At 41.2% G+C, this 23581-nt stretch overlaps 3 protein-coding genes across 7 annotated transcripts; 2 read left to right on the top strand and 1 right to left on the bottom strand.

The window, feature by feature from the left end:
• Nucleotides 1-273: 273 nt before the first annotated feature.
• Nucleotides 274-9939, top strand: LOC147152343 (uncharacterized). Of its 3 annotated transcripts, XM_086023949.1 has the most exons (8): nt 274-415; nt 520-729; nt 2480-2539; nt 3879-4010; nt 4106-4252; nt 5866-5923; nt 6020-6126; nt 6223-6426. In XM_086023949.1, the coding sequence occupies exons 2-7, from the start codon at nt 565-567 to the stop codon at nt 6124-6126; spliced, it is 669 nt and encodes a 222-aa protein (XP_085880075.1). In that variant the 5' UTR covers nt 274-415; nt 520-564; the 3' UTR covers nt 6223-6426. The 3 variants fall into 3 exon arrangements, with proteins under 3 accessions (XP_085880075.1, XP_085880074.1, XP_085880073.1); XM_086023948.1 differs by lacking the exon at nt 6223-6426 and adding an exon at nt 8469-9939 and having other exon boundaries at nt 274-729; XM_086023947.1 differs by having other exon boundaries at nt 274-729; nt 6228-6426.
• Nucleotides 2871-11136, bottom strand: rab33ba (RAB33B, member RAS oncogene family a). 3 transcript variants are annotated; one of them, XR_015085742.1, is made up of 5 exons: nt 10273-10900; nt 8277-8959; nt 6006-6122; nt 5793-5915; nt 2871-4249 (listed from the first exon to the last, which is right to left on the bottom strand). XR_015085742.1 is itself a non-coding variant. In XM_086023946.1 (3 exons), exons 2-3 carry the CDS (start codon nt 10501-10503, stop codon nt 8465-8467), a joined length of 726 nt encoding a protein of 241 aa, XP_085880072.1. In that variant the 5' UTR covers nt 10504-10583; nt 11000-11136; the 3' UTR covers nt 6465-8464. The 3 variants fall into 3 exon arrangements, 2 of the variants coding, with proteins under 2 accessions (XP_085880072.1, XP_085880071.1); XM_086023946.1 differs by lacking the exons at nt 2871-4249; nt 5793-5915; nt 6006-6122 and adding an exon at nt 11000-11136 and having other exon boundaries at nt 6465-8959; nt 10273-10583; XM_086023945.1 differs by lacking the exons at nt 2871-4249; nt 5793-5915; nt 6006-6122 and having other exon boundaries at nt 6465-8959.
• A 222-nt stretch (nt 11137-11358) lies between these two features.
• On the top strand, nt 11359-21721 carry hspa9 (heat shock protein family A (Hsp70) member 9). Its single transcript, XM_086023941.1, has 16 exons — nt 11359-11653; nt 12628-12686; nt 12875-12962; nt 13664-13845; nt 13916-14040; nt 14125-14198; nt 14340-14446; nt 16036-16198; nt 16283-16375; nt 17517-17726; nt 17829-18056; nt 18149-18371; nt 18662-18756; nt 19159-19251; nt 19982-20122; nt 21402-21721. Exons 1-16 carry the CDS (start codon nt 11573-11575, stop codon nt 21495-21497), a joined length of 2058 nt encoding a protein of 685 aa, XP_085880067.1. The 5' UTR covers nt 11359-11572; the 3' UTR covers nt 21498-21721.
• Nucleotides 21722-23581: the final 1860 nt, after the last annotated feature.

Below are 23581 nucleotides of genomic sequence, written 5' to 3'. Positions count from 1 at the left end.
ACTGTTAATTTGTAATTTCAACATTTTCATTTTTTTAAATAGTTATACATCTTTCATGTGTGCTTACTGTTAATTTGTAATTTCAATATTTTTGTATTTTTTGTTTAAATAGTTATAAATTTTTCATGTGTGCTTAAGTTAATTTTACTATATTTGTAATTTTACGTTTTTTTGTTAGTTTTTTTAATTGGCATAATTAGTCAGATCCTAATGTGTGATAGGTGTTGTACATGAAATCCTGCAAGTCCAAAATCAGGATTTAATTCTATGTGAACATGGTGCTTCAATGCACCGGGGCAGGTTAATTATTAATCCTTCAAGAGTTCAGACTGAAAGCAACTTTACAACCTGCCCGCTGCCGCTCTGACACCACTTGTGTGAGGATAACAGAAGCAATCGAAACTACTGGACTGAAGTACTCATATTTTCGATGTTTAAAGACACTCGCCAAGGTCGAGTCGTGTTATTCTACTGACAGCTAGACGCTTGAATGCTAAGATAAGTTTTCGCTTGTGCCAGCCGTGGCGTCCTTTGGTCGACCATCAAGCGGGTTGACGGCTGGAGATGGACCGCTACAGGTATTTAATTTTTAACCAAAAGCGCGTACTGGTCCTCGGTGTGCTCCAAGTAGCGTGCGCTGCTCTCTGTGTGATCTGCGGCTTCATGGATGCCGTTTTCCGGAAGGATACGCCGCTAAGCACAACCAGGACACCATTGTGGGGCGGAATGGTGAGACCTTCACAAACTTCACACCTGCGCAGTGCAAAGTCATGTATCCAAGTAATGAAGACATCCGCAATGTTGATTCAGTTTTTACGATTACAAAAAAAAAAAAACGATTGGAAGTTAGTACGTCCACAGCAGTGGTTCAGAATATTTAAAGTTATTCCTACATTGCCATTAGTAATAATAACAACACAGCAAGTAATCAGTTGGTCACTCCTTTTCCAGACTTTAATGTACATGCCCTGCGATTGAAACAAGAGCAAGGTACACCCCGAACTAGTCGCGTGGGCCACAAACAGTTTAGTCTTCAATTAACCTTTTGGAATGTGGGAGTAACCCACATAGGCACGGTGTGAAGATGGAATCACCACACGGGAATGCCGCAGTCTGGATTTGGACTCACGACCTCTGTACTGTGAGGCGGATGTGCCACTGTGCCAACTCTGTATTGTGCATTTCATACACAAGTGGAGGTGTCAAAGGTGTTCATTTAATCATTTGTTAGCAACGTTCATGCGTCAGTGTCACCTGCTCTAATGTTTAATCATCAACAAATATCACATAATGTTTTTAATATTAAGAAACGAAAATTGGAAAAAAAAAAAAAAACAGCAGACAAAGTTTAATCCTTTTTTCCCTTCCTAGATTTTCTGAACAGGTTCATTTGATCCACAACATAACAGGAAGGTTAAAAAAAGGTTTTGACATTTGTTTCGTTTTAAAATAATATTAAAAATATTTCTAATTAGTATAATAATAAAATATACTTCATTTTCTTACTAAGGTTTGAACTTTGAGCATGTTTAAACAAAAGAGAAATGTTAATGGTGAGGTTTACAGCCTTAAAACACAGCATAGTAATTGAAAAAAAAAGTTTTCTACTTCGTGGATTTCATCACGGGTTATTTTTGGAATGTAACTGACGCGATAAACGAGGGGCCACTGTATATTTTTTTAAATAATGCATGACCACAGAACAAACTACTCAATGAGCAGTGTACATCAGTTATCAGGGCAGCATCGGGGCTTAGCACCGTGTCCAAGCCAGCAGAGCTCGCGGCAAATACTGATGGTAATAATAATAACAACAAATTATTATTATTATTATTATTATAAAATAATACCAATAAGTGAACCATTAACCTCTTTATTTATTGTATTTTATTCTCGTGTTGATAGAATGGATCTGTTATGTTAATATTTGTTTAAGGCAAAATTAAATAAATCAAATTAAGTTGTTGTGTTTTATCAAGGTTTCATTTATACCCAAGGCGTCCTATAGAAGATGTGCGCGACCGTAAAAACTCTTCCACATTTGTGACATATAAGTGTTTACAAACTGCAAAGCAAAACAATTACCGCATTTCTTTTTTTAGTTTATTTTAAGGACAATTTGTTTCATTCAGTTATATATATTTTTTTAGACAGTGACACGGCGCCATAATTGTACTGTTGTCACTTGGGGACACTTGGGAGAGATATAGCTGCATATCATCTGCGTAGCCATGACAGTCAACATTGGCATTCTGACGAATTCGACGCGAGGGTAGCATATACAGGTTGAACAAAAGGGGTCCAAGGACTGATCCTTAAGGGACCCCACATGCCCTGGCCATTCAATCAGATTTAAAATGTCTGATTTAAAACTGAACCATTTTAGGACATTTAGTCCTACCTAAGTATGCAACCTGTCCTATCCTTTTCTTTTGTCTTCTGTTTGTCATCCACTCCATGGTTTTTACGTTCTTTTCAGATCATGGCTTGTCCTGGTGTTTTGGCTCTGTTTGCATCTCAAAAGAAAAACCCAATACTGGTAAGTATTCCTATACACTGTTCTGTATGTAGATCACTTTCCAAAATGGTCAGTTAAATGTACATATATGGGAGATAATTTTTGAACAGTTAAGGTTAAAAAAGAAAGGTTTCCATCAAATCTATGGTAAATAACATATACACTATGGTTCATAATGATCACTATAATCAGGGGTGCATATAACTGGTGCGCATGAGCACTGCAAATTGACTTTAGCGCTCCAAACAAAGACATGATTGTCTTTCATGTTTGCATTATCTATATTAGTTAGTTGGCATGAAGAGTCACAATTTGAAATTACAATAAATCAGTCGTGTTTGGATTGATTGAATTTTGATTTCAAGGATGTATTGTAAGTGAAGTATAATCTTAAAATACATTGTCAAAGGTGGGACTCCAGGTATTTGTTCAAACATAGCAAAGTTTTGAATTAGTCCACTAAATGTTACCTGAGAAGTTGGGAGGGGCCTCTGATTTTGAATTTTGCCAAAGATAAGAGCCGCTTTCCCCCTTTGCTCTCTTTCTCTTCTCGCTAGAACCTGAACATCTACTTCCCTCTTGCTCTTGATCCTGCGCTCCTGCTGTGGCACTGTGCTTCAACCTGAACATGCACTTCTTCCCCATTTTTTTCTGCACTCTTGCCTCGCGACCAGCCATCGCAAAACGGACTTGTCAAAAACGTAAATTACGCCCTCTCTCCGTCTGCCAGGCCCGACAAAGTTGTGGGCAAGCGCTCCAAGACTATTCACCAGCGCGCCTCTGACAATTGTAGCATACTACAACCAAAGGGTTGCACTGCAATCCAGTGTGCTGTGGGATTTTTTGAACTTCTTCCTGACATCTCTTTTTCTTCAACCAACCTGGACGCTCACTGTGAGACTCGAATCAGGGCGAACTTCCGAAATTTGTCGTCTTTTGGGGCCAACTCTGACAAACTGTCAGTTCAACATTTGCAGAATTTACCAAATTGTGTAATTTTGCACTTTAAATTGGGTTGAAGTGGTTAGGTTAGCCTTCCCTTCCCACGCTTGTCCGGCAAGGAAATTTCACATCACCTCGATCGTTAATTTTTGGATTATTTTATTTCAGTTTTTATGCTGCGTGCCCTTTCCGATTCCATTATCTGAACCGCTGTGTCCTCACGAGGGTCGCGGGCGTGTTGGAGCCTATCCCAGCTGTCTATGGGCAGTAGGCGGGGTGCACCCTGAACTGGTTGCCAGCCAAGACCATCCCTATTAGGTTGTAATAATAATCAATTTCAATGAGAAGGGAGTTATGTTGCAAAAACATGAATGGCATCTCGTGCACATGATCATTTCCTTGACTGTACTTTTTCCAGGTAAGTGTGATGGTGGCAGCAGCGGGCCTCTCTTGCGTGGCTTCTTTGTTTGTATTGGGCTATTCTTGTCTAACGCTCACTTATGGAGAGGAAGATAAGGAGGTCTTCCACCATCATGACAGTCTCAAAGTGGTAATCGCATACACAAAATGATCCCTGTTCCCATCTGTTGTGAGTATCGCACTTGAGCGCAACAAGCGTGCTTGCTCTTTGTTGTCTCCACACAGACATTTGTACTCCATCGGATGGTGAAGGGCGCCAACGCCAGCACGCTGCTGAGCTGCATCCTCAGCCTGCTCCTGTCATCCGTCATCGCCTACATGGGTTGCTGTAGTCTGCCGCGGTGTGGCTGCTACGATGCCCGAACTGGACTGGTGGGAACAAATAAAGTCGGCATTAGTTTACATTTTTTATCAGATTAAAGATAGCTATAGCATGGTCAGTGCAAACTTATTTTGTAGATTGTAGTACACACCATTAGCTAGATGAGCAGAAGGTAACTCTTACCAAGAAAAGAGTGAGAATGATGAAAACATTTTTTGCATTCACAAAACTCTATAATGTTATTTTTAGGGCCTGACCGATAGGGATTTTTGTTCGGACGATGCCGACTCATGCCGCCGCCGGCAGAATAAAATTCCGATAACTGGAATTTAAATTGGTCGATTAATTAAAAAAACTATTTATAGGTAATGAAATAAGTTATTTTGGGGTCCCTTAATGCTTACAAAAATAAAGATGTGAATTACAGGCAGAACATTTGACTGTTTAACAATACTTTGTCCTAATGTATTTGTTGTAGCTTAACAACAGCGAGATGAATTGGATGATTTTTTTGGGGACAGGTGTGGCTTGGAGGGTGAATGTCATTTTTTGCCTTATGTTGTTATGTGTTAATGGAGCTTTAAAAAATCATCCTTGTATTGGGGTTACAAGTTGTGGGTTCAAATCGGACCCCAACCTTCCTGTGTAGAGCTTACATGTTCTCCTTGTGCCTATGTGGGTTTTCTTCGGATACTCTAGTTTCCTCCCACATTCCCAAAACATACATGCTAGGTTAATTGGGCTCTCTAAATTGTCTCTATAGGTATGACTGTGAGTGCAAATGTTTGTTTGTCTCTGGGTGTTCAGGGTGTACCCGGCCCACTGCCTGAGGGACAGGCTCCAGCACGCCCCCTAGTGAGGATAAGCCATTTGGTTAATGGAGTGGTCTTTATTTAGGCCGATTTAATCGGCTTCCCGATTAATCAGCCGTGCCCTAGTTATTTTCACAGCAGTGTTAGCATCATACAGTACTATTCTGTTCGTTTCTGTATTTTTGATAATCTTGCAAATGCATTTCAATTTCACAAAGCCCCCAAGTTGCTCATTCTGTTTCTTCAATGGACGCTGATTGCTCCAGTGATTTTTTTTTTTTTTTTTTTTTTTTTAAATAAGCAAAATGTTTTTTTTTGTGAAAACATAACTGTGTTCTTAACTGTCAGCTGCCTGACAACATAATCAGAGGCAAGGTGAACATACCGGTAAGAGCATTTGGTCAACACATTTATTTTTACTGACATGCGATATGTCTGATGAGGATCACAGATGAGCAGTGATGTACAACCATGAATTATTTTGACTTGCTGATGGAGAAGAATCCTAAAAGAAGGTGATTGGTTATCCTAAATTCTATGTAACTCCTGTCACCTGTCACTTAATGAAGACCACAACAAATGGTAGACGTTGTTTTCCATTGATTACAGTATAGTGTGGAACCTGTAAATGAGTGTTTCTCCAACATTTGTAGATTTTTTTTTTTTTTGGTTCCTCAACCCTTCCACACATACGCATTTTCCTTTGTACCCTTGGGAATTGAATGCTCTGTAATATATTCAAAACTAACTAAAGAATATAAAAACAATATATACAAACCAGATCGTAATCCTAAAGCCCAGCTGTGTTCACATCTTCCATGTTAGTCCCATTTGTTTTGTGTGTATTGCAGGAGACGCTGGTTCCACAGTGTGACCCAGGGGAAGCTGAGATGGTGTGCACCTGGCAAGGTAAAAGTTCTCAATCAATCTCCATATCCCTGAGATTTGCTCATTGAACCTTTTGCTGTCAGTCGTGAGAGTCTGCCGTTGCCTTTCTGCTTGTAGCTGGAGCTGACGACAGGCTCTTCAACTCTCCAGCTCGGATTGTAGACTCCGGCACCACAGAGCAGGAAGCTTCCTCCAGGTTGCCTCCATACAGCAGACTGACCTAAGTAAGACACATCTCTCTCATACTTTCATACCCGACGAGGCGACGTGATGCCGCTAAAAAGATTGTGCCAATTCATTTCATTTGTTTTTCTTGACAGAGCAGGTAGCAAGCACTGAGCACTCCAGTAGCATCCTTCTCTCACTGAAGATTACTGTACATAGTTGCTTATATAATATATAACAAAACGTCAACTATCAGATTTCTGAATGTAAGTGAATGAGAGTATTTCACTGCCTCTATGTTGTGATAATGTGTTTTAAATTTGTAAACCATTTAATGAATAAATTCTGCCATAAAAGTATTTTCATTTTGTTTAACTGCTATTTCTAGAGATGGCACTACATGATTAAAGGTTGTTTATTGCAAGCTTAACTCCTAATACATTCATCAACGGAAAAGTATTTATGATAGACAGAACAACTGATATGTCTTACATGGATGAAGCTCTTAAAAAAAAAAAATATATATATATATATATATATATATATATATGAATTAATGTGGTCTTTATATATATATAAAAAAGACAGTCAACAAAAAAGCAGAAATCACAAAGAACCTTTGCTGAGGTGCAGCTATAATGTTTCTTCCCACTTGCATTGCTCCAGAAAACACATTTCTGACCTGAGAGACGAATGCTTTGTTAAATGAACAGCTTTTTTTAGTCAAAGTTAATGTGCATCCGAACAGCAGACCTGCGGCCACACGGAGCAGTGGTGCTAAATAACTTTAACTTCTTAAACTCAGACACGGCAGTCTATTTATTCATGGCCTAAAACTAAGAATAGTTGCTTATGTGTGACAATATAAATAGAATGGATGCCCAAAAAGACAGCCAGATGCCAAGAAAAAAATAAATACTGAAGGTTTTCCATTGCTGCCCTTTGTTAACTGTTAGAATAATCTTTGCAGTATTCCTTGTTGAGTTACACTGTCACAATATATACATACTGAGGATGGGCCATCCAGACTACTGATGCCACAGTGGAAACACAAGCCAGACCTTGATTTACCTTTGCAAATTGTATCATTGGGATGTATATAAGCATCAAGTACCGGCACATATATAGAGGCGCAGTGATGAATCACCACCTCAATTGTCAAATTAATTGCTAATTATTTTTCATTATCAATTCATCGTTAAGATACCTCACCTCTTTATTTAAAATGCATGAAATTTCAGCTTCTCAACAGTATTTTTTTCTGATTTCTTTTGTCGTCCATGATAAGAGACTGATTATTTTTATGTTGAATCAAAATAAAACATTTTGTCTTACTTTGGAAAACAACTAACATGCTTGAGGATTATTATATTTGCTCATTTTCAGCAGTCATTTTGAAATAAGATGTTTTTGAATAAAGGGAAATTACAAATGTTTTTTCTTTCTATCAGCTTCATTGAATAATTGACCAAATAATCAAGAGATTAATCGATTTTTAAAATACTCATTAGTTGCAGCCCTATACGTGTATCAGATGGATACCAGCTGAAACGCTCCGCTGCTGTTCGCAGGGGATAGGGACCGGGCCGGCTCGCAAATAGAGAGAATCCACATATATGGCCATTGAAATGCATGGAGGTTGGGGTGGGGGTGGTTGTATGGATTAGATACGGAAAAAAAAAATGCTGATAAACATCCATTAAAACAACCCACTCTCCCAAAATACAAGAAAATATTGAAAACAAATTTGCGAATATGCTAAGTCGCAGGTGCCAAACCGCAAGTTTGCGGTGCTCTACTGTACCGGTCAAGTGTGTAAAAGGTGTTTTGGACAATGTCATTCTTGCACGTTCCCTTTGTATCTTTCAATCTCGGTGCAGGATAAACGCTTGAAAGTGAGTCATCACGTCACATGCTGCAGGTTACACAGTAATGTATTAATGTTTGCATTTGACAGCGTGTAGTGTTAGAGCAACTTTTTGCCATACTAGTGAGAAGTCAGTTCTGAAGAACTGAGGTATTTTATTGTGTCAAAGAAGAAACGAGAGTAAATGTAGTTGACACTTTGTCACGCTTAGATTTCACATTTCAACCACTGTCCCCACAACCTCAGGTGCATTTCAAATTCTGTATTAAAGCTACAGCGGTTCTTGTTAGCGGCCAAAGAGCACAAGTCACAGGCGAATTGATTTATGATCATGCTGTTCACCTCAATCTCATTTTCATTCCAACACTGTAATCCAAGTGATATCAGGCCAAAACTTGACACTCCTTCATGAATGTTAGCACAAGCATGTGCGACTGTCCATTTTGTTTTTTTTGTCTTTTTGTGGCTGTGAATCTGAATCAGCCTGTGCGTTCTCACGATCCATTGATCTGGTCTTGACTCTCCACCAATCAGCAGCTGCTGCAGGCCCAGCCGCGCGACCCATCATTGGCGTCCTCCCTGCTGCTGCTCAAGTTGATGCTAGCTCCTGATCCTGCAGGAGGCTGGCTCAACACCAGAGGCTTCTGAGACTTGAGCTTGTGAGCCACAGTCATGAAAATAGCTTCAACGTGGTCACTATTACCAGAACTCATGCCGCCCTGGCTGTTTGGGTTCTTAGCAGAGGTCTCAAACAAAGGCATGGAGTGAGAGTCAGCGAACTGCTGCGCCACGTCTGTTCCAACTTGGACGGAGTCTTGGAGGTCGCACTTGTTTCCAACCAGGATCCTGGGCACTTCTGTGCCCAAAGCGTGCTGCTTACACTCCTCAATCCAGGCGGGGAGGCTGCGGAAGCTGGCAGCGTTGGTCACGTCATAGACGAAGACCACAGCATGCACATTGCGGTAGTAGTGTTGCACCATGGACTTCCTGAAACGCTCCTGGCCTGCTGTGTCCCACAGCTGGATCTGAAGATAGAAGCGGTGGCGTTTGGAAGAAGTATCACCCCAACAATTCAAAGAAAAGGCAAACACAATTGCTGTGTTAATCAAATGCACACTCAATGAACTCACAATGATTATTTGAATCAGCAGGACGAGCAAGCGTCGAATGTAATTCAGAGGGGAAGTCAACCCCCAAAATTTCTTGACAATAATATGTTCTATACACCTGCTCTAGTCTAAACACGTCATTCTGGTTAATATTGCGTTTGTGGAATATGAGTTAAGCAGCAAAATCCACCCGTTTTAGCCATCGCAGCCGGCGGGCATTTTGACACTTCTGTCAACAGAAAATGACATCAAATGACCAATCATGGCTCACCCGTTTTCTGAACCTGAGCCAGTGATTGGTTGTTACCTGAGCCCGGAGCAACTGTGATGCCATTTTCAGTCGACAGCAAGTGACAAAATGCTGTCACTGAGATGGACAAAAACAGGTGGATTTTGCCACATAATTCGCATTACACATATCAATCAGAATGCCGTGTTTAGACTAGTGGGGCTGCATAGAACATATGGAAATAATATTTTGGGGTTGACTTCCCCTCTAAGTAAGTAATAATTGAACATCATACAAATACTTGTGTACTGTACATGAGTAGAATTTTCAGGTCACTGAAACATGTGAATTATTTTTTACCTTTTAGTCTCTACATTTGAGAACATATATTGTATCTTCTACTCTTACGTTGTTAAAATAAGCTTGTTAATTGTATTAACCTCAGCGGGTGACAATGTAAAAAATACAAAACTGAGAGGTGATGGCAACCATGGCTGTGATTTGATTACTGAGACAATGGGGGTTTTAAGGCAGAAAAAAAATGGAAAGCAGTGGCATGGAAGAATGTCAACCTGCAAGCATTAACAATAGTGGCAGCAAATCAGGAGAAGCAAGATATTCCCTATCAAGACCATTGTTTTAATAAAGTCAATGTTGACGACAATAATGATTTGTGGTAAATGGGTTGACTTGTGCTAAAACAATGATGAGCATCTGGTGTTAAAAATGTTGTCCACAAAAACTGTTTTGTTTTATCTTTCAGCACATTTCAGACTGTACTTTTAGACCAGATATAAGTACTTCTAATTAAGCGAGTGGTACTTGAGTCACCTCAGTCATTACAGTCGCCCGTGACAGACATTAACCATGACACCGCACACAAATTCCTGGGGCGCACCACAGATCATTTCCCTAAACGCATCTTACGTTTATGTATCTGAGCTAGTAATAGATCGCTCAAATGAATTCCTGCTCAATTCACATGAGCTACAGTGCCCACCTTGAGCTTCTCGCCATCAATCTCGACCAGCCTCTCCCTGAAGTCCACCCCGATCGTGGCCTCAGTCTTCTCGGGGAACTTTCCGGCGCAGAAGCGGTAGGTCAGGCACGTCTTGCCGACCCCCGAGTCACCGATAACGATAATTTTGAAGATACGAGTCCTCGGCGGAGGAAGCCCGGCGGAGCTCGTCAGAGAGCTGCAGAATTCACCCGACGAAACACTCTCTGCCATGGTCGCTGACAAGCTGCTGAACGAAGACCAACGAACGCCCCTTTTCCTTCACGGCTGCTAAGTGCAAGCCTCCGACGCCGCTGTTGACAAGCAAGCAATGAAGAGATTCCTGAACAGCTGCCACTGTCCCTCGAAATGTATGTTTATTTGATGCCCGACAGATCGATCATGTAAGACTTGTCGATTATTTCATTAGTTACTCTTATGCCCGTAAAAGTGTGCAGTGTTTCCTTATTTGCATTTGAGCCACAAAGCCACGTTTCCCTCTCTGCTCACTTCTCGCGAGAAGATCGTATGTTGCGTTCACTGAAGGCGGAAACGGAAGGACTCAGAGAACTACGTTCAAAAAACTGATACGGCCTGACTAAAAAGCTAATTTATTCCACTTCAATTTTCTTTTACCAGTGCAACACAATACAAACTGATCACGAACGAACGATTGTAACTCACTCCGGTATTTTATTTTTTTCGAACATTGGTGTTGTATTGGATTTACCATGAATGATCAGTGAGTCCATACAGAAAATTGTTTTGGTGGATATCGCATCGTTATTTTCAATCTGCATCCCTGATGTAATACACGTGAAACTGTCGACGGTACCGTTACATCATGACCTTCACATGCCCACAAACATAGGTGCCCGATACTAATCGCGATTATAAAAGCATACAAAATATAACAAATTGTGGTTTTACTTTAAAATTATTATATTGATTGAACATTTTAAATATATTTCTAGTGCAACATGCGATTTAAATTATTTTATTAAGGGTATAGCGTTTCCAAATGGTAATATACATTCAGGCATTACGTTTATATCCTATTTTTAGGGGTCTTCCAGCTTTGCATGGTGTAACATGTGTTGGATAATTCCAGAAGGTGCGTCGCAGTTCTATAGCCCTTCTACTGACTAGCTACCGGCAGTGCGACCACACATCAGTGCTAGCATTGATCTGGACCTGGCTCTCGACAAGACACAAGGCAGCGATTATTGAATATTTGTCAGTATTCTTTACTGTAAAACGGTTCACCTCGTTTTATTACAGTTAGTTAGCGGAGCTGTTAAAAATGTTGAGCGTTGCTAGAAGCGTTTCAAGGACTCTGCCGGCAAGAAACTGCGCACTAAATGTGTCATCCTTGTTAACAAAGGTGAGCTTCCCACACACGTAAACGACATTAAGACATCTTCCTCTACGTTAATTGCAACTTTTGTGAGGCCACTGCGAGGTTTACGATGTTAGCAGTTAGCTAGAAGCTAGCTTGTGCTCGTGATTTTTAAAACGCCATTTGTCGTTTGGTCGTCACGTGGAATGTTGTGTATTTTACACAATCGTTCGGAATTGCACTCATTTGACGTGGCGTTGTTGTTTTTGTTGTTGTTGTCGTTTTTTGTTAGTTTTTTTGTTTTTTGCTGCGAGTGAATTAATTTTAAATGTTAATGCCTTTACGGCGGTTGCGTAGTTTGTTAAAGTAACCTGTAATCTTTCCAATCGTCTTAAATGTTTGCGGTGTTTAGTAGTTGATTTAGCCTGTGTTCGATGCATCATCACAAGTGTGTGGCGGATGCGTGACTCGTTGACCTTCAAAGTGATGTCTCCCTCCTACCTGCAGCGGTATTACTCTAATGCGGTCGTTCTCAAACATTGTGGGTTCAGATACCTCAGAAGAGATTTCCCAATAACCCCTGGATGAGCTGATGCCAACCTCAGTAGCTGCTTACATATTAGTGACATGTTAAATAGAAAGGAACGTTAACTTCAAGTGCAATTGAAATAGTATTTATTCTTTGTCAGTTGTTGATGTGCACTACATCTACTAACAACATGGCTGCGAACAGAGAGCACAGTTTCCCACTTAACGATTTGATTACTGTACTTATCAACTATTCTGACTACTCCAGCAATTTGTTTTTTCTGGAAAATGATTAGGAAGTTTAATTCCGTCCAAGAAAATGATAACATGAGTGGAATCATATACTAATTTCACCTGAGTTATGTTCTTTCATGCTGCCAATACGGGTTGGCATGCAGGGATGTCAGATTTGTTTTATGTCTCAATCAAGTTAGTGCAATTAATTGACCCAAAGCCTTGGACTTGGGAACTACATTGTGATCTCCCTACAGGGTCATTGGAGCACCTTCCAATCTGATGCTCTCAGAGCCCTGTCAAGGAGAGACTATGCGTAAGTGTATTTCAATTTTTGATAAGTGCTCTGGATAGAACTGCTGAAAAAAATTCAAGATCGGCTGCATTGAGTTTCCTTTTTTGATAATTTGTTGTATTTGTTTATTTGTTTGCTTAAGAGGGCGGAAAACATATTTTCATTGCAAAAAAGTGCATTAGTAACAATAGTTCTTGTTTCTTCTGCAGGTCGGAAGCCATCAAGGGCGCAGTCATTGGCATTGACCTGGGAACCACCAACTCATGTGTTGCTGTCATGGAGGGTAAACAAGCAAAGGTGAGCTCGAATATGTCAGTTATGGTGTTATATGTATGTAATCCAGTTTGCGGAATGTACGTAAGAACCTTTCCCTTCAACATTGTAGTTAGTCAAAAAACAATGTAATAAAAATAAATCTATCTATCTATCTATCGATATATATAATTTTTAAGTGTATGTTTGGTCATGATTTGAATGAGATTTGGTAAATATTTAGAAATAATAGTTTGTCGTATTTCTGTACAAGTCATTATCAAACCTTTTGTAGCTATTACTCATTTTCATAAGCGTTTCATAACGTTACAGTTATACAGGTGTGATTTAGAAGATAGATTCAATCTGAATAGTTTTGCCTTTTAAGGGCAAAACATTGTGAGCGAGCATTAATCTGCCTTCCTGTTTTGATTCTGTAGTGACATGCACTGCAGGGAAAAAAGTTAATATTTTAATGGTGATACGGAAACATTATGATTAAACTGCTCTCGTGGGTTTCTTGTGGTTTTCTTCAACGTGTGAGGATTATCGTTGTAGAATAGAATTGCTCCAAATGAAAAGTGTCTTATGATTACTTGTGAATGGGAACTCTATGTATGAAATATATTTTGCTTGACTCTATAGCATCCAGACACATTTTGCCAAAACACATTTTCTGACTGCGTCCTCTGACGAGGTCAGTGCACAATGTGCATGAACCGACGTAATATGTCCTTTCTTCACAGGTGTTGGAGAACGCAGAGGGAGCCAGGACAACTCCTTCAGTCATTGCTTTCACCGCCGAAGGGGAGCGTCTGGTTGGCATGCCTGCTAAACGCCAGGCTGTCACCAACCCCCAGAATACGTTGTACGCCACAAAGAGACTGATTGGCCGCCGCTTTGATGACGCCGAAGTCCAGAAAGACCTGTGAGTATGGATATGCAAATGTGGGATGATTTATAGACGTTCCTAACGCAATTGTCTTTTCCATCAACAGGAAGAATGTGCCCTACAAGATTGTGCGTGCTTCTAATGGTGATGCTTGGGTGGAGGCTCATGGAAAAATGTACTCCCCCAGTCAGGCGGGTGCCTTCGTCCTGATGAAGATGAAGGAGACGGCAGGTAATGGCTGTTTTTCTCTGGGGTTTCGCCGACACAAGTCACCTTTTTAATGTGGTGCTGTTTTGGTGATTTTGTTTGTTGCAGAGAACTACCTCGGAACTAAAGTCAAGAATGCTGTGATCACAGTACCGGCTTACTTCAATGACTCTCAGAGACAGGTAAACACACGCACACATCGGTGAACCAAAAGTACGTCAGCTCATAGTTGTCCTCTGTGAAAGCTGTGAAATAACTCTTTGGATTATGAGATGCATTTACTTTTCCCACTGTCACTAATGGCTGTGCTAATGTGCATTCAGGCTACCAAGGATGCTGGTCAGATTGCTGGTTTGAACGTCCTGCGTGTGATCAATGAGCCCACAGCGGCTGCACTGGCTTACGGCTTGGACAAAACCCAGGACAAGATGTGAGTAGAAATGATTCTAATCTAAATGTTTCACTTGTGAAAATCTAACAAAAATGAAAGTTTTCATTTTGGCTAATTAGCTTATTTTTATTCAATAAGTGCCGAAACTGAAAGGAAACCAGTGGTGGTCGTGGTATCATCATTTAACCACCACATATGTGAAATTTGACTTAGTAAGTCATTGGTTGTACTTGTTAACTTGATTTACCGTATTTTCGCCACCAAAAGGTGCACTGTATTAAAAGGCGCAGTCTCAGTTACGGTTGCTATTTCTGTATTTGACACATACATAAGGCCGTATTATTGGGCGCAGGCATGATAAAACATACGATAGCTTAAAACACACGGTAGCATGCATGCACACTAAAACATATCGTCGCTGTTCTGTGAAAAACACTTATAATGCAATGTCTGTAACGCGGAAAAACCATTCATAAAAATAAGAAAATGAAAAAAAATGGAGATAAGTATTTTTCACATGACAGCGACGATATGCTAGCAAGTATTCTAACTTATGTTTTTCAAAAGGTTGCAGGAGCAAAACTGAGTTTGTTTTTTTGTTTTTATTGAAACATTTAACAATGTACTCACGTAATTGTCAATGATTGACTGTCATCCACAAGCCCATCAAAGTCCACATCTTCGGTATCCGAAACGAACAGCTGGGCAAGCTGTCCATTAAACATGCCAGGTTCGCTTTCGTCATTGTCCGAGTCAGTCTCGCTGCCGTGCGGCTCCTCAGAAACGATGCCGGCTTTAACGAAAGCTCGCACAACAGTGCAAGCGAACACTTTAGCTCAAGCATCCACAATCCATTCACAAATTGTGGCGTAACTTGCCCGGCACTGCCTTCCAGTCTTTGTGAAGCTGTGTTCGCCGTCCGTCATCCATCTCTCCCGCGCCGCTCGCAACTTAACTTTGAACACCACACACATTTACACCGATGTCCGGTGGTTAGAGTTCCTTTGTTAAGCCTCCGGGAATAATGGCAAGTTATATAGTGACTGCGATCAGCCAGGTCAGGGATCACGGCACACTTGCCCCATATGCACTCACCGATTTCCCAGTGGAAGTGATGTGTCCCCACTGCGATACGCCAACGCCCAAAACGGCAAAATATGAATTGGTGAAAACGGATCACCGCCAGCAGACTTTTTTTTTTCCCTGCAAACTTGTGTTCACTCGAGTCGGGCTGAACGGTTTGCGAAAATGTTTTGGGCAAACATCTCATGACCAAACCCAGAAAAGAGGTGATCTGCGACGGTCCTTACCTGAGCCATTTGGCACTGTGAAGTCATTTTCAGTCAACAGCAAATGGCTGCATAGGGCAAAATGGCTGCCGCCTGAGATGGACAAAAATGGGTGGATTTTTCTGCTTTATTCATTTTTCACAAATGCAATATTAATCAAAATACCCTGTTTGGATTAGTGGGGGCTTATAGAACACATTATCATGAAGGAAATGTTTGAGTTGACTTACTCTTTAAGCGTGAATGGGTGAATATGGCCCCTAATTTGTTTTGAAAGGGCAGATGCCTTCTTTTGCTTGAATTGAGTTTGCCAGTAAAACAAGCTTGTTCTTTTTACAGTATTGCCGTATATGATCTCGGTGGAGGTACATTCGATATCTCCATCTTGGAGATACAGAAGGGAGTTTTTGAGGTGAAGTCCACCAACGGAGACACCATCCTTGGAGGAGAAGACTTCGACCTGCCCCTACTCAAACACATTGTCAAAGAATTTAAGAGAGAGGTGAGTAATGGGAGACCGTCTTGACAGTGGTTTCATGGGTTAAAATGCCCGTGTTCATGTTATTGTGTTATTTTGCCACTTCAGTCCGGCGTGGATCTGACCAAAGATAGCATGGCCCTCCAGAGAGTCCGAGAGGCTGCCGAGAAGGCCAAGTGTGAGCTGTCCTCGTCACTGCAGGTATACGTGCGTCACTCGAGGAAATGACAGCCGGCTAGGCAGGGGTCTTAAAGTTTTTACTTTCACTTTTATTTGAATTTCCTATGATATTGTGTTCCGAGTCTTAAGTAAATGCCAAGAACCTTTGCATGTATTACGACTACAAACTTAACAAGGAACTATCTGCCGAATTCACATTATCCGATATTTTGGTTTAAAACGGGAATTTATTACTTTCACTTTATCAACTCTTTAGTTACACCGGGTTTGTCACCTAATCCCTGAAGTCAGTTTTGCTCTGATTCAGATCGCTATGTGATGAGAGAAGAGGATAGATTTAAAACAAGAGGTGTAAGTGAATGAAATGGACTGCAAAAGAGAGAAACAATTTTGAGCTGTTGGAACGGCAAGTTTGAGAGACACGGTTTGCTCTCACAACTTCTCAGTGGCGCATCGGGCGGGGATTTTACTGACGTCACGTAGAAAGAACAAAGTAAAAAGCAAGCTATTGTAGTGGGTGGCTAACTGGTTAACACATCCGCCTAACAGTTCTGAGGTCGAGGGTTGAAATCCGGGCACCAGGTAGGTTAACTGAGGACTAAATTGTACCTGTGAATCTTTTGTCGTCTACCTTTTGTCAGCCCTTGGCTGGTGACCAGTTCAGGGTGGACCCGCCTCTTGCCCAAAGGCAGCTGGGATAGGCTCCAGCACACATGTGACCCATGTGAGGAGAAGCGGTACAGAGAATGGATGGATTGATGCTTTGGAAATGATGAAATACTGTTTGCACGTGTCGAAGGAAAACTGCAGATTTTTTTTCATTGCCTGATATTCCCATTCTCTCAGAACAAGGTATTTGGTAAATTGCTCTTAATGTCCCGGTTTGGAATTCAATATGCGGTGAAAGTAAAAGCTATTACACTGTAGGGTTTTTGATATTTACGACCACAATGTAAATGGCAGTTGACTCATTTGGAAAGACAACCTTGTCCTGGATTAGCAAACTCACACCAAGATCTTCTGGGCTGGCAGAGCTTGTTCAGAGGCATCGATGCTTTCCAAACGCCGTCGCATCATTCAATCCCTCCATTGTCAAAAAAGTCATTTGGGTCATTTCCTAGCTGTGCTGCTCTCTAACCCGATTGTTTGCTCTGGCTTGTAGACGGACATCAATCTCCCTTACCTGACCATGGACGCATCCGGCCCCAAACATCTCAATATGAAGGTGACCCGTGCTCAGTTCGAAAGCCTCGTGGCCGACCTGATCCGTCGCACGGTGGCTCCCTGTCAGAAGGCCATGCAAGATGCCGAGGTGTCCAAGGGTGACATAGGCGAGGTGCTTCTGGTCGGAGGCATGTCGCGCATGCCCAAGGTACGCAACGGGCAATATGTTGTCGGCCCCGGCTGACTGCGATGCAGAACAGAGATGTAGTGATGCCTTGCTGGCTGCACTCACACGGTCTCCCTCTTTTAGGTCCAGCAGACTGTTCAGGACTTGTTTGGGCGCGCACCCAGCAAGTCTGTCAACCCCGATGAGGCCGTTGCCATTGGGGCAGCCATCCAGGGCGGCGTCCTGGCGGGAGATGTCACCGATGTGCTGCTCTTGGATGTGACGCCACTGTCGCTGGGAATTGAGACTCTGGGCGGGGTTTTCACCAAACTTATTAACAGGAACACGACCATTCCCACCAAGAAGGGCCAGGTACAGCCATGTCCAAGGACTACATGCACACGATATCGTCCTCTCACCAATGATGCTGCAATGCTGCATTTCTCGCTGCTGCCCCTGCTCAGGTTTTCTCCACGGCAGCAGATGGACAGACTCAAGTGGAGATCAAAGTGTGTCAGGGTGAGAGAGAGATGGCGGCAGACAACAAGGTGCTGGGTCAGTTTACCTTGGTGGGCCTCCCCCCTGCCCCCCGTGGTGTTCCCCAAATTGAGGTCACCTTTGACATTGACGCCAACGGCATCGTTCACGTGTCCGCCAAAGACAAAGGGACGGGCCGGGAACAGCAGAGTGAGTTGTAGTTTTATATTCCCCATTGCAAGTGTGGTCAGTTCAATCCAAAAGGTCGTGTGCACGACCACTGAAAGGCCACCGTTTGTGCGAATCATCAAATTGACCTTTGAAGAGCCTCAGGCTCAGGTTGTTGGACACTGGCTTTAGCAGTGAAACCTTAGCGCAAGATGAAATGGTCGGTGCATTGAAGTTGTCTTTCTATAGCTGCTGCTTCTATGACTACTTCTCCTACTCTGTTAGGTTTAAAAAGTGGATTTCCAGAGATAATCTTGTTCATTTGTCTGCAGTTGTCATCCAGTCATCAGGAGGTCTCAGCAAAGATGACATTGAGAACATGGTGAAGAACGCTGAGAAGTATGCAGAGGAGGACAGGAGGAGAAAGGTGAGGCCCTCATGCTGGAAGGAGTGAATACTCGAGCGGTTATCACAAACATCTTGCGGGGCACTTGCAGTACATTCAGTCAGTACGCTTTGTAGATTTTTTTTTTTCTGTGGTCAATTTCCACTGAATTTGAATGCATGATGTACAAATCAGCATGTACGTGAAACGTTTCCTTGATGGGTGCAGCAAGCCAGTCAGGCTAAACGGCAAAGAATTTATCATAATAATTTAAAACTACAAAAATGTTTAAGTAATAATTTTATTACGTCTGTACATTTTCACATGATCAGTCATTCAGAACATGGTTAATGCATGTAGCTTTAATCGCGGTAACTTGAGTCTTTTTTTTACTTTGATTTTAGACCGCTGGGTCCGACCTCTGTTTTAATTTTGTCTCCTTAGGAGCGTGTGGAGGCTGTAAACATGGCAGAGGGCATTGTTCATGATACGGAATCCAAGATGGAGGAATTCAAAGACCAGCTTCCTGCTGATGAGGTACATAACAATTTTAGCAAGTGTGACTTGCATAAATATTGTTTTCTTTTGTTTTTATAAACACAGCTCACAACTTCATATATAATCTGTGAATTATTCCCTATGTCATCAAAAAACTTGAATAAATAGAATGTAATTATTTTCCTGTTGATACGATTGGACGGGGTGGTAATTGGCGCTGTCATGCGCAAGCTCAAGTTTGGACCTTTAATGTGCACACATGGCAAAAATGGTGATTGTGCCTGACGGTTATCGGTAGCTGCCCCGCTGTCTACAAAAGATTATTGGGGCAAAAAGAAATGTTCCTTGTCTAAGTTGTAATTTGATTGGAAAAATGATTAGTTTTTGTTTTTTTTTAAAAATGTTTTTACCAATTCAAGTAACCAGGATCATTACAAAAAAATATGCAAGAGTATTACCCAATTAAGATTAGAACATTGTAAAAAGATTATACTGTTCACACCGTTGTTGTAAGTGTGCTACTTTTCACAGGCCCCATAATACAATGTTGTTTGGCTAAACAGAACAACCCAGAATAAGGGATACAGGCAAGGAAGATCCGGTTAAGGCAGTGTTGTGTTATGAAGTGGTGCCAAACATTGTGGGGGTGCTAAAATGTGTGCAGTGTAGTGAAGTATGTGCGGGGGCACCTTGCGTACGGCGCATCCCCCTGTTTGGGAATGAACTCGGTATCCAGCTTGAAAGCTTTTGTACCTCCTCCTCCTTGCAGTGCACCAAGCTGAAGGAGGAGATCACCAAGGTCCGAGATCTTCTTACCAACAAGGAATCGGAAACGGGAGAGAACATCAAGCAGGCGGCCAGCAACCTTCAGCAGGCGTCGCTCAAGCTCTTCGAAATGGCCTACAAGAAGGTGTGTGCAGTTGTGCAGTCAACTCTTGCCGCCAATCGCTGAAATGTGCCAATACTAGACACCCCCTCAGATGGAAGACCATTCTGTCTGATTTAGGGCTTCCGTTCTCCTGGGCCGTGTTAAACCTTCTTCTGGCTCCTGTGCTGTCTGACAAGGAGCATGACATCTTAGGGCAGGAGTGTCAGGATCCTTGTAGTTCATAGGCCACGTTCAGTCGAAGTTGATGTCTACTGGGCCGGACCAGATCAAGTGTTGCGTCATTATTTTAAATAATAAGTTTGGGATTTTTTCCTTTGTTTGAATGGAAAGAAATACAAGTAGGCCTAACATCAGGAACATCTTTATATTTAACTAATCCTTTTAGAGAACATTGAGACCAACCTCAGAGTTCTTTGGAAAAATGCACAAATTGTGTGTCAGCGTGACTATGCACATTAGCACAAGCCTCTAAGGTCACACGTATTTGGAATTTCAAATTGCACTATGAAATTGAATCAACTTATCAAGATTGAGGATTCATTTGAACTCCATTCTTGATATGCGCATAGCTGTCAAAACCTAAACTGACTGCCGAATTGCACAAACTGAAGTGGTGATAAGATTTCTTCGGGCTCCGGGATCCAACACACAGCTGTAGGGCAAGTGTAGGGGGGATATTATTGGATGCAAAGGTAGAAAGACATGAGGCAGATCCACAGTATGTTACTTGCACAAATTCTTGTGTATTATTTCACTTTCAAACTAATCCTGAGGGCCCGATCGACCCCCTCCCCATGAGCCTGCGTATTTGACAAACGATATTGCACATAGACATGTTGTTCAGTGAATAGTTCTAGTCATATTCTACACACAAAATGGTGATTCACTAATCGGGAAGGTTGAAAGTACCTGATAATCTGGTATAAAAGCTCATTTGCTTTGAAATCCATTTTAAACGTCATCAACTGGTTGTATTTGTCCAACGATTGACGCCATTTATATTTTAACCGATGGTGTCGTGTCGATGAGTGCACCAACTTGGATATGAGCAGCGCGAGTGACGCGGAAAAAGAAAGAGCAACAGTCCTTGGCGCACCTTCTGCTGTTTGTTGAAAAGGACACTTATACCAAATTGCGAAATAACACACTTGCATGAAGCAGATGTTCACACTCAACTAACAGCATGTTAAACGGCCAAGCCTACATGTAAACATCCTGTAAATGAATCGTTACAGCTAGATTGCTAAGAATGATTTTTGTGTGTGTGTGTGTGTGCGTACTTTGGCTCTTTCTCCTACAGATGGCGTCAGAGCGCGATAGCAGCAGCAGCAGCAGCAGCAGCAGCAGCAGCAGCAGCAGCAGCTCAGAGGGCGAGAAGAAAGAGGGCCAGCAGTAGGCTTTTGACTTTGCACTGCGTTTGTTGTCACTGAATTTGACAACAGGACTGTTGGGGAGGGAAGGAAATGGGACGGCCATTGTGAATGTGTGAATGTTGTCAAGATGGATGTGTGTGCGCGTGCTTGTTGATGTAGATGTATGCTGGCGTTCAACAGAAATTTGGGCAGGTGGGTCACAATTATGTTGTTGTCTTTTGTAATAAAAAAATATTCAGGCCTGGGACCGATTGACACAAGTGTGGTTTGTAACTGATGGGACAAAGATGAGCCTCATGTTGCAGTCCCTCCTTGATCCGTGGCGATGGATCCTACTGTTGTTGTCCAGCAGAGGGAAACATTTATCTGCATCTAAAGAGACCCCCATCCATATCCATCCAATTTCTGTAGTGCTTGTCCTCATTAGGTTTGCAGGTGAGCTTGCGCCTTGACTGGACTGGGGCAGAAGATGGGGTACACCCAGAACTGGGTGCCAGCCAATTGCAGGGCCTAGCAAGCTTTATTTAGTAGAGCACTTAAACAACAGCTGCAGCTGTTGCGAAGAATCTGCAATCAACACAATCTGCATGTTTAGAAGGTAGATTTGAGTTGGGATTTCACCTGAGAGGTATTGTGCGAGCAGCTTATGTAACAACTCAGAGGAGGGTCACCCTGAGATGAAGGGAAAGTCTGAATTACGCATTGCATCCAGATGGCTGATTACTGTATTTACATTATTTTGAGTCCTGTAATAATTGTTGCGGAAATTGAGTTGATTTTCCTAGTATGTGCTAAATGTATGTTTGTCATTTTTTTGTATTCATTTCATTTAATAATTGGTTGAATATTAATAAAATAAAATGTTTTATTTTAATGATTATTTCTAATTATGAATCATTTTTAAGATGGGTGAATTATATATAACATTTATAGTGAATAACATTTTATTTTTTTGGTTGCGTAAAAATAATTTGTTAGATTTATTTTCACTAAAATACTGTATTGCTAAAATAATTTTAACGTAAAATTACAATTGCTTTATTTTACCTAATTTAATTGACATACAATTTAATAATTCATATGAGTATTTTTTGTGAAAAACATGTGGTTGTTAATTTGTAATAGGGCTGGGTTTATAAAATCAAATGGATTTTCCTTTTCACGGCTCGATATCGATTCACAAAACCACATCTCGATCCTTTTAATACATCTTTTATCCATAGTGACTTCGCATCACACGAGTTATCGTCACGTGAGAGTAGTGTATCAAAACCAGGCGGAAGCGCCAACAAGCTTGAAAGCAGATGTCTAAAAGTTTGTGGGTTTTAAAAAAGAAACACCAAAACAGCAATGAAATTAAGCTTATTTTGAGACGGTCACAAGAATGTGAATCTCATGAGTTTACAATGTGTTTTTGACACTTTATTTACACATTGTATATTAAAATTTGATTTTTTTGTCTTGTTTTGATCCGCTCTATTCAATAAAACGTACATGATTAATGTACCCAATTGAACATTAGGTTCAATTCATATGTAAATTTTCACATTTTTACTAATGCACCAAGTTAGAGCAACATGCTTCTACTATTTGCAGCATTTTTTCTTCTGAGAACGTCTTCCAAATGAAAGTCATATTAGTACTGCATGAAATCCTTAATTGAATCGAAAATGAATCAAAGTAAATCGAATTGGGCCTTTATGAATTTATTTTGGAACACTGAATTGATACTCAGCCCTAGTAATTTGTATGTAGTTTTTATTATTAATAGTATGTAAATACAACTATATATAACAAATTATTGTTATTAGAAATTATTTTTTAACATCTACAAAAGACCTGGCACATACATTTAAAACATCTATTGTAGTCTTGAGCACAATGTTTGTTCACCCCCAGTTAATTATCTTGAAACAGATGTATTTTGACTTCAAAATGGGAAGTGAGTGGCTGCTTCTGCAGAAAATGTCTTTCTGATGGCTAATTACAAATCAAATGTTCATCCTTGGCGGCACGGTGGTCGACTGGTTAGCACGTCCGCCTCACAGTTCAGAGATCGTGGATTCGATCCCGGCTCCGGCCTCCCTGTGTGGAGTTTGCATGTTCT

The sequence above is a fragment of the Filicampus tigris genome, chromosome 2, assembly GCF_054856515.1.
Source record: "Filicampus tigris isolate MCC_2025a chromosome 2, RoL_Ftig_1.0, whole genome shotgun sequence".
NCBI classification, from domain to species: Eukaryota; Metazoa; Chordata; class Actinopteri; order Syngnathiformes; family Syngnathidae; genus Filicampus; species Filicampus tigris.
This window is presented reverse-complemented; position numbering and strand designations above follow the sequence as displayed.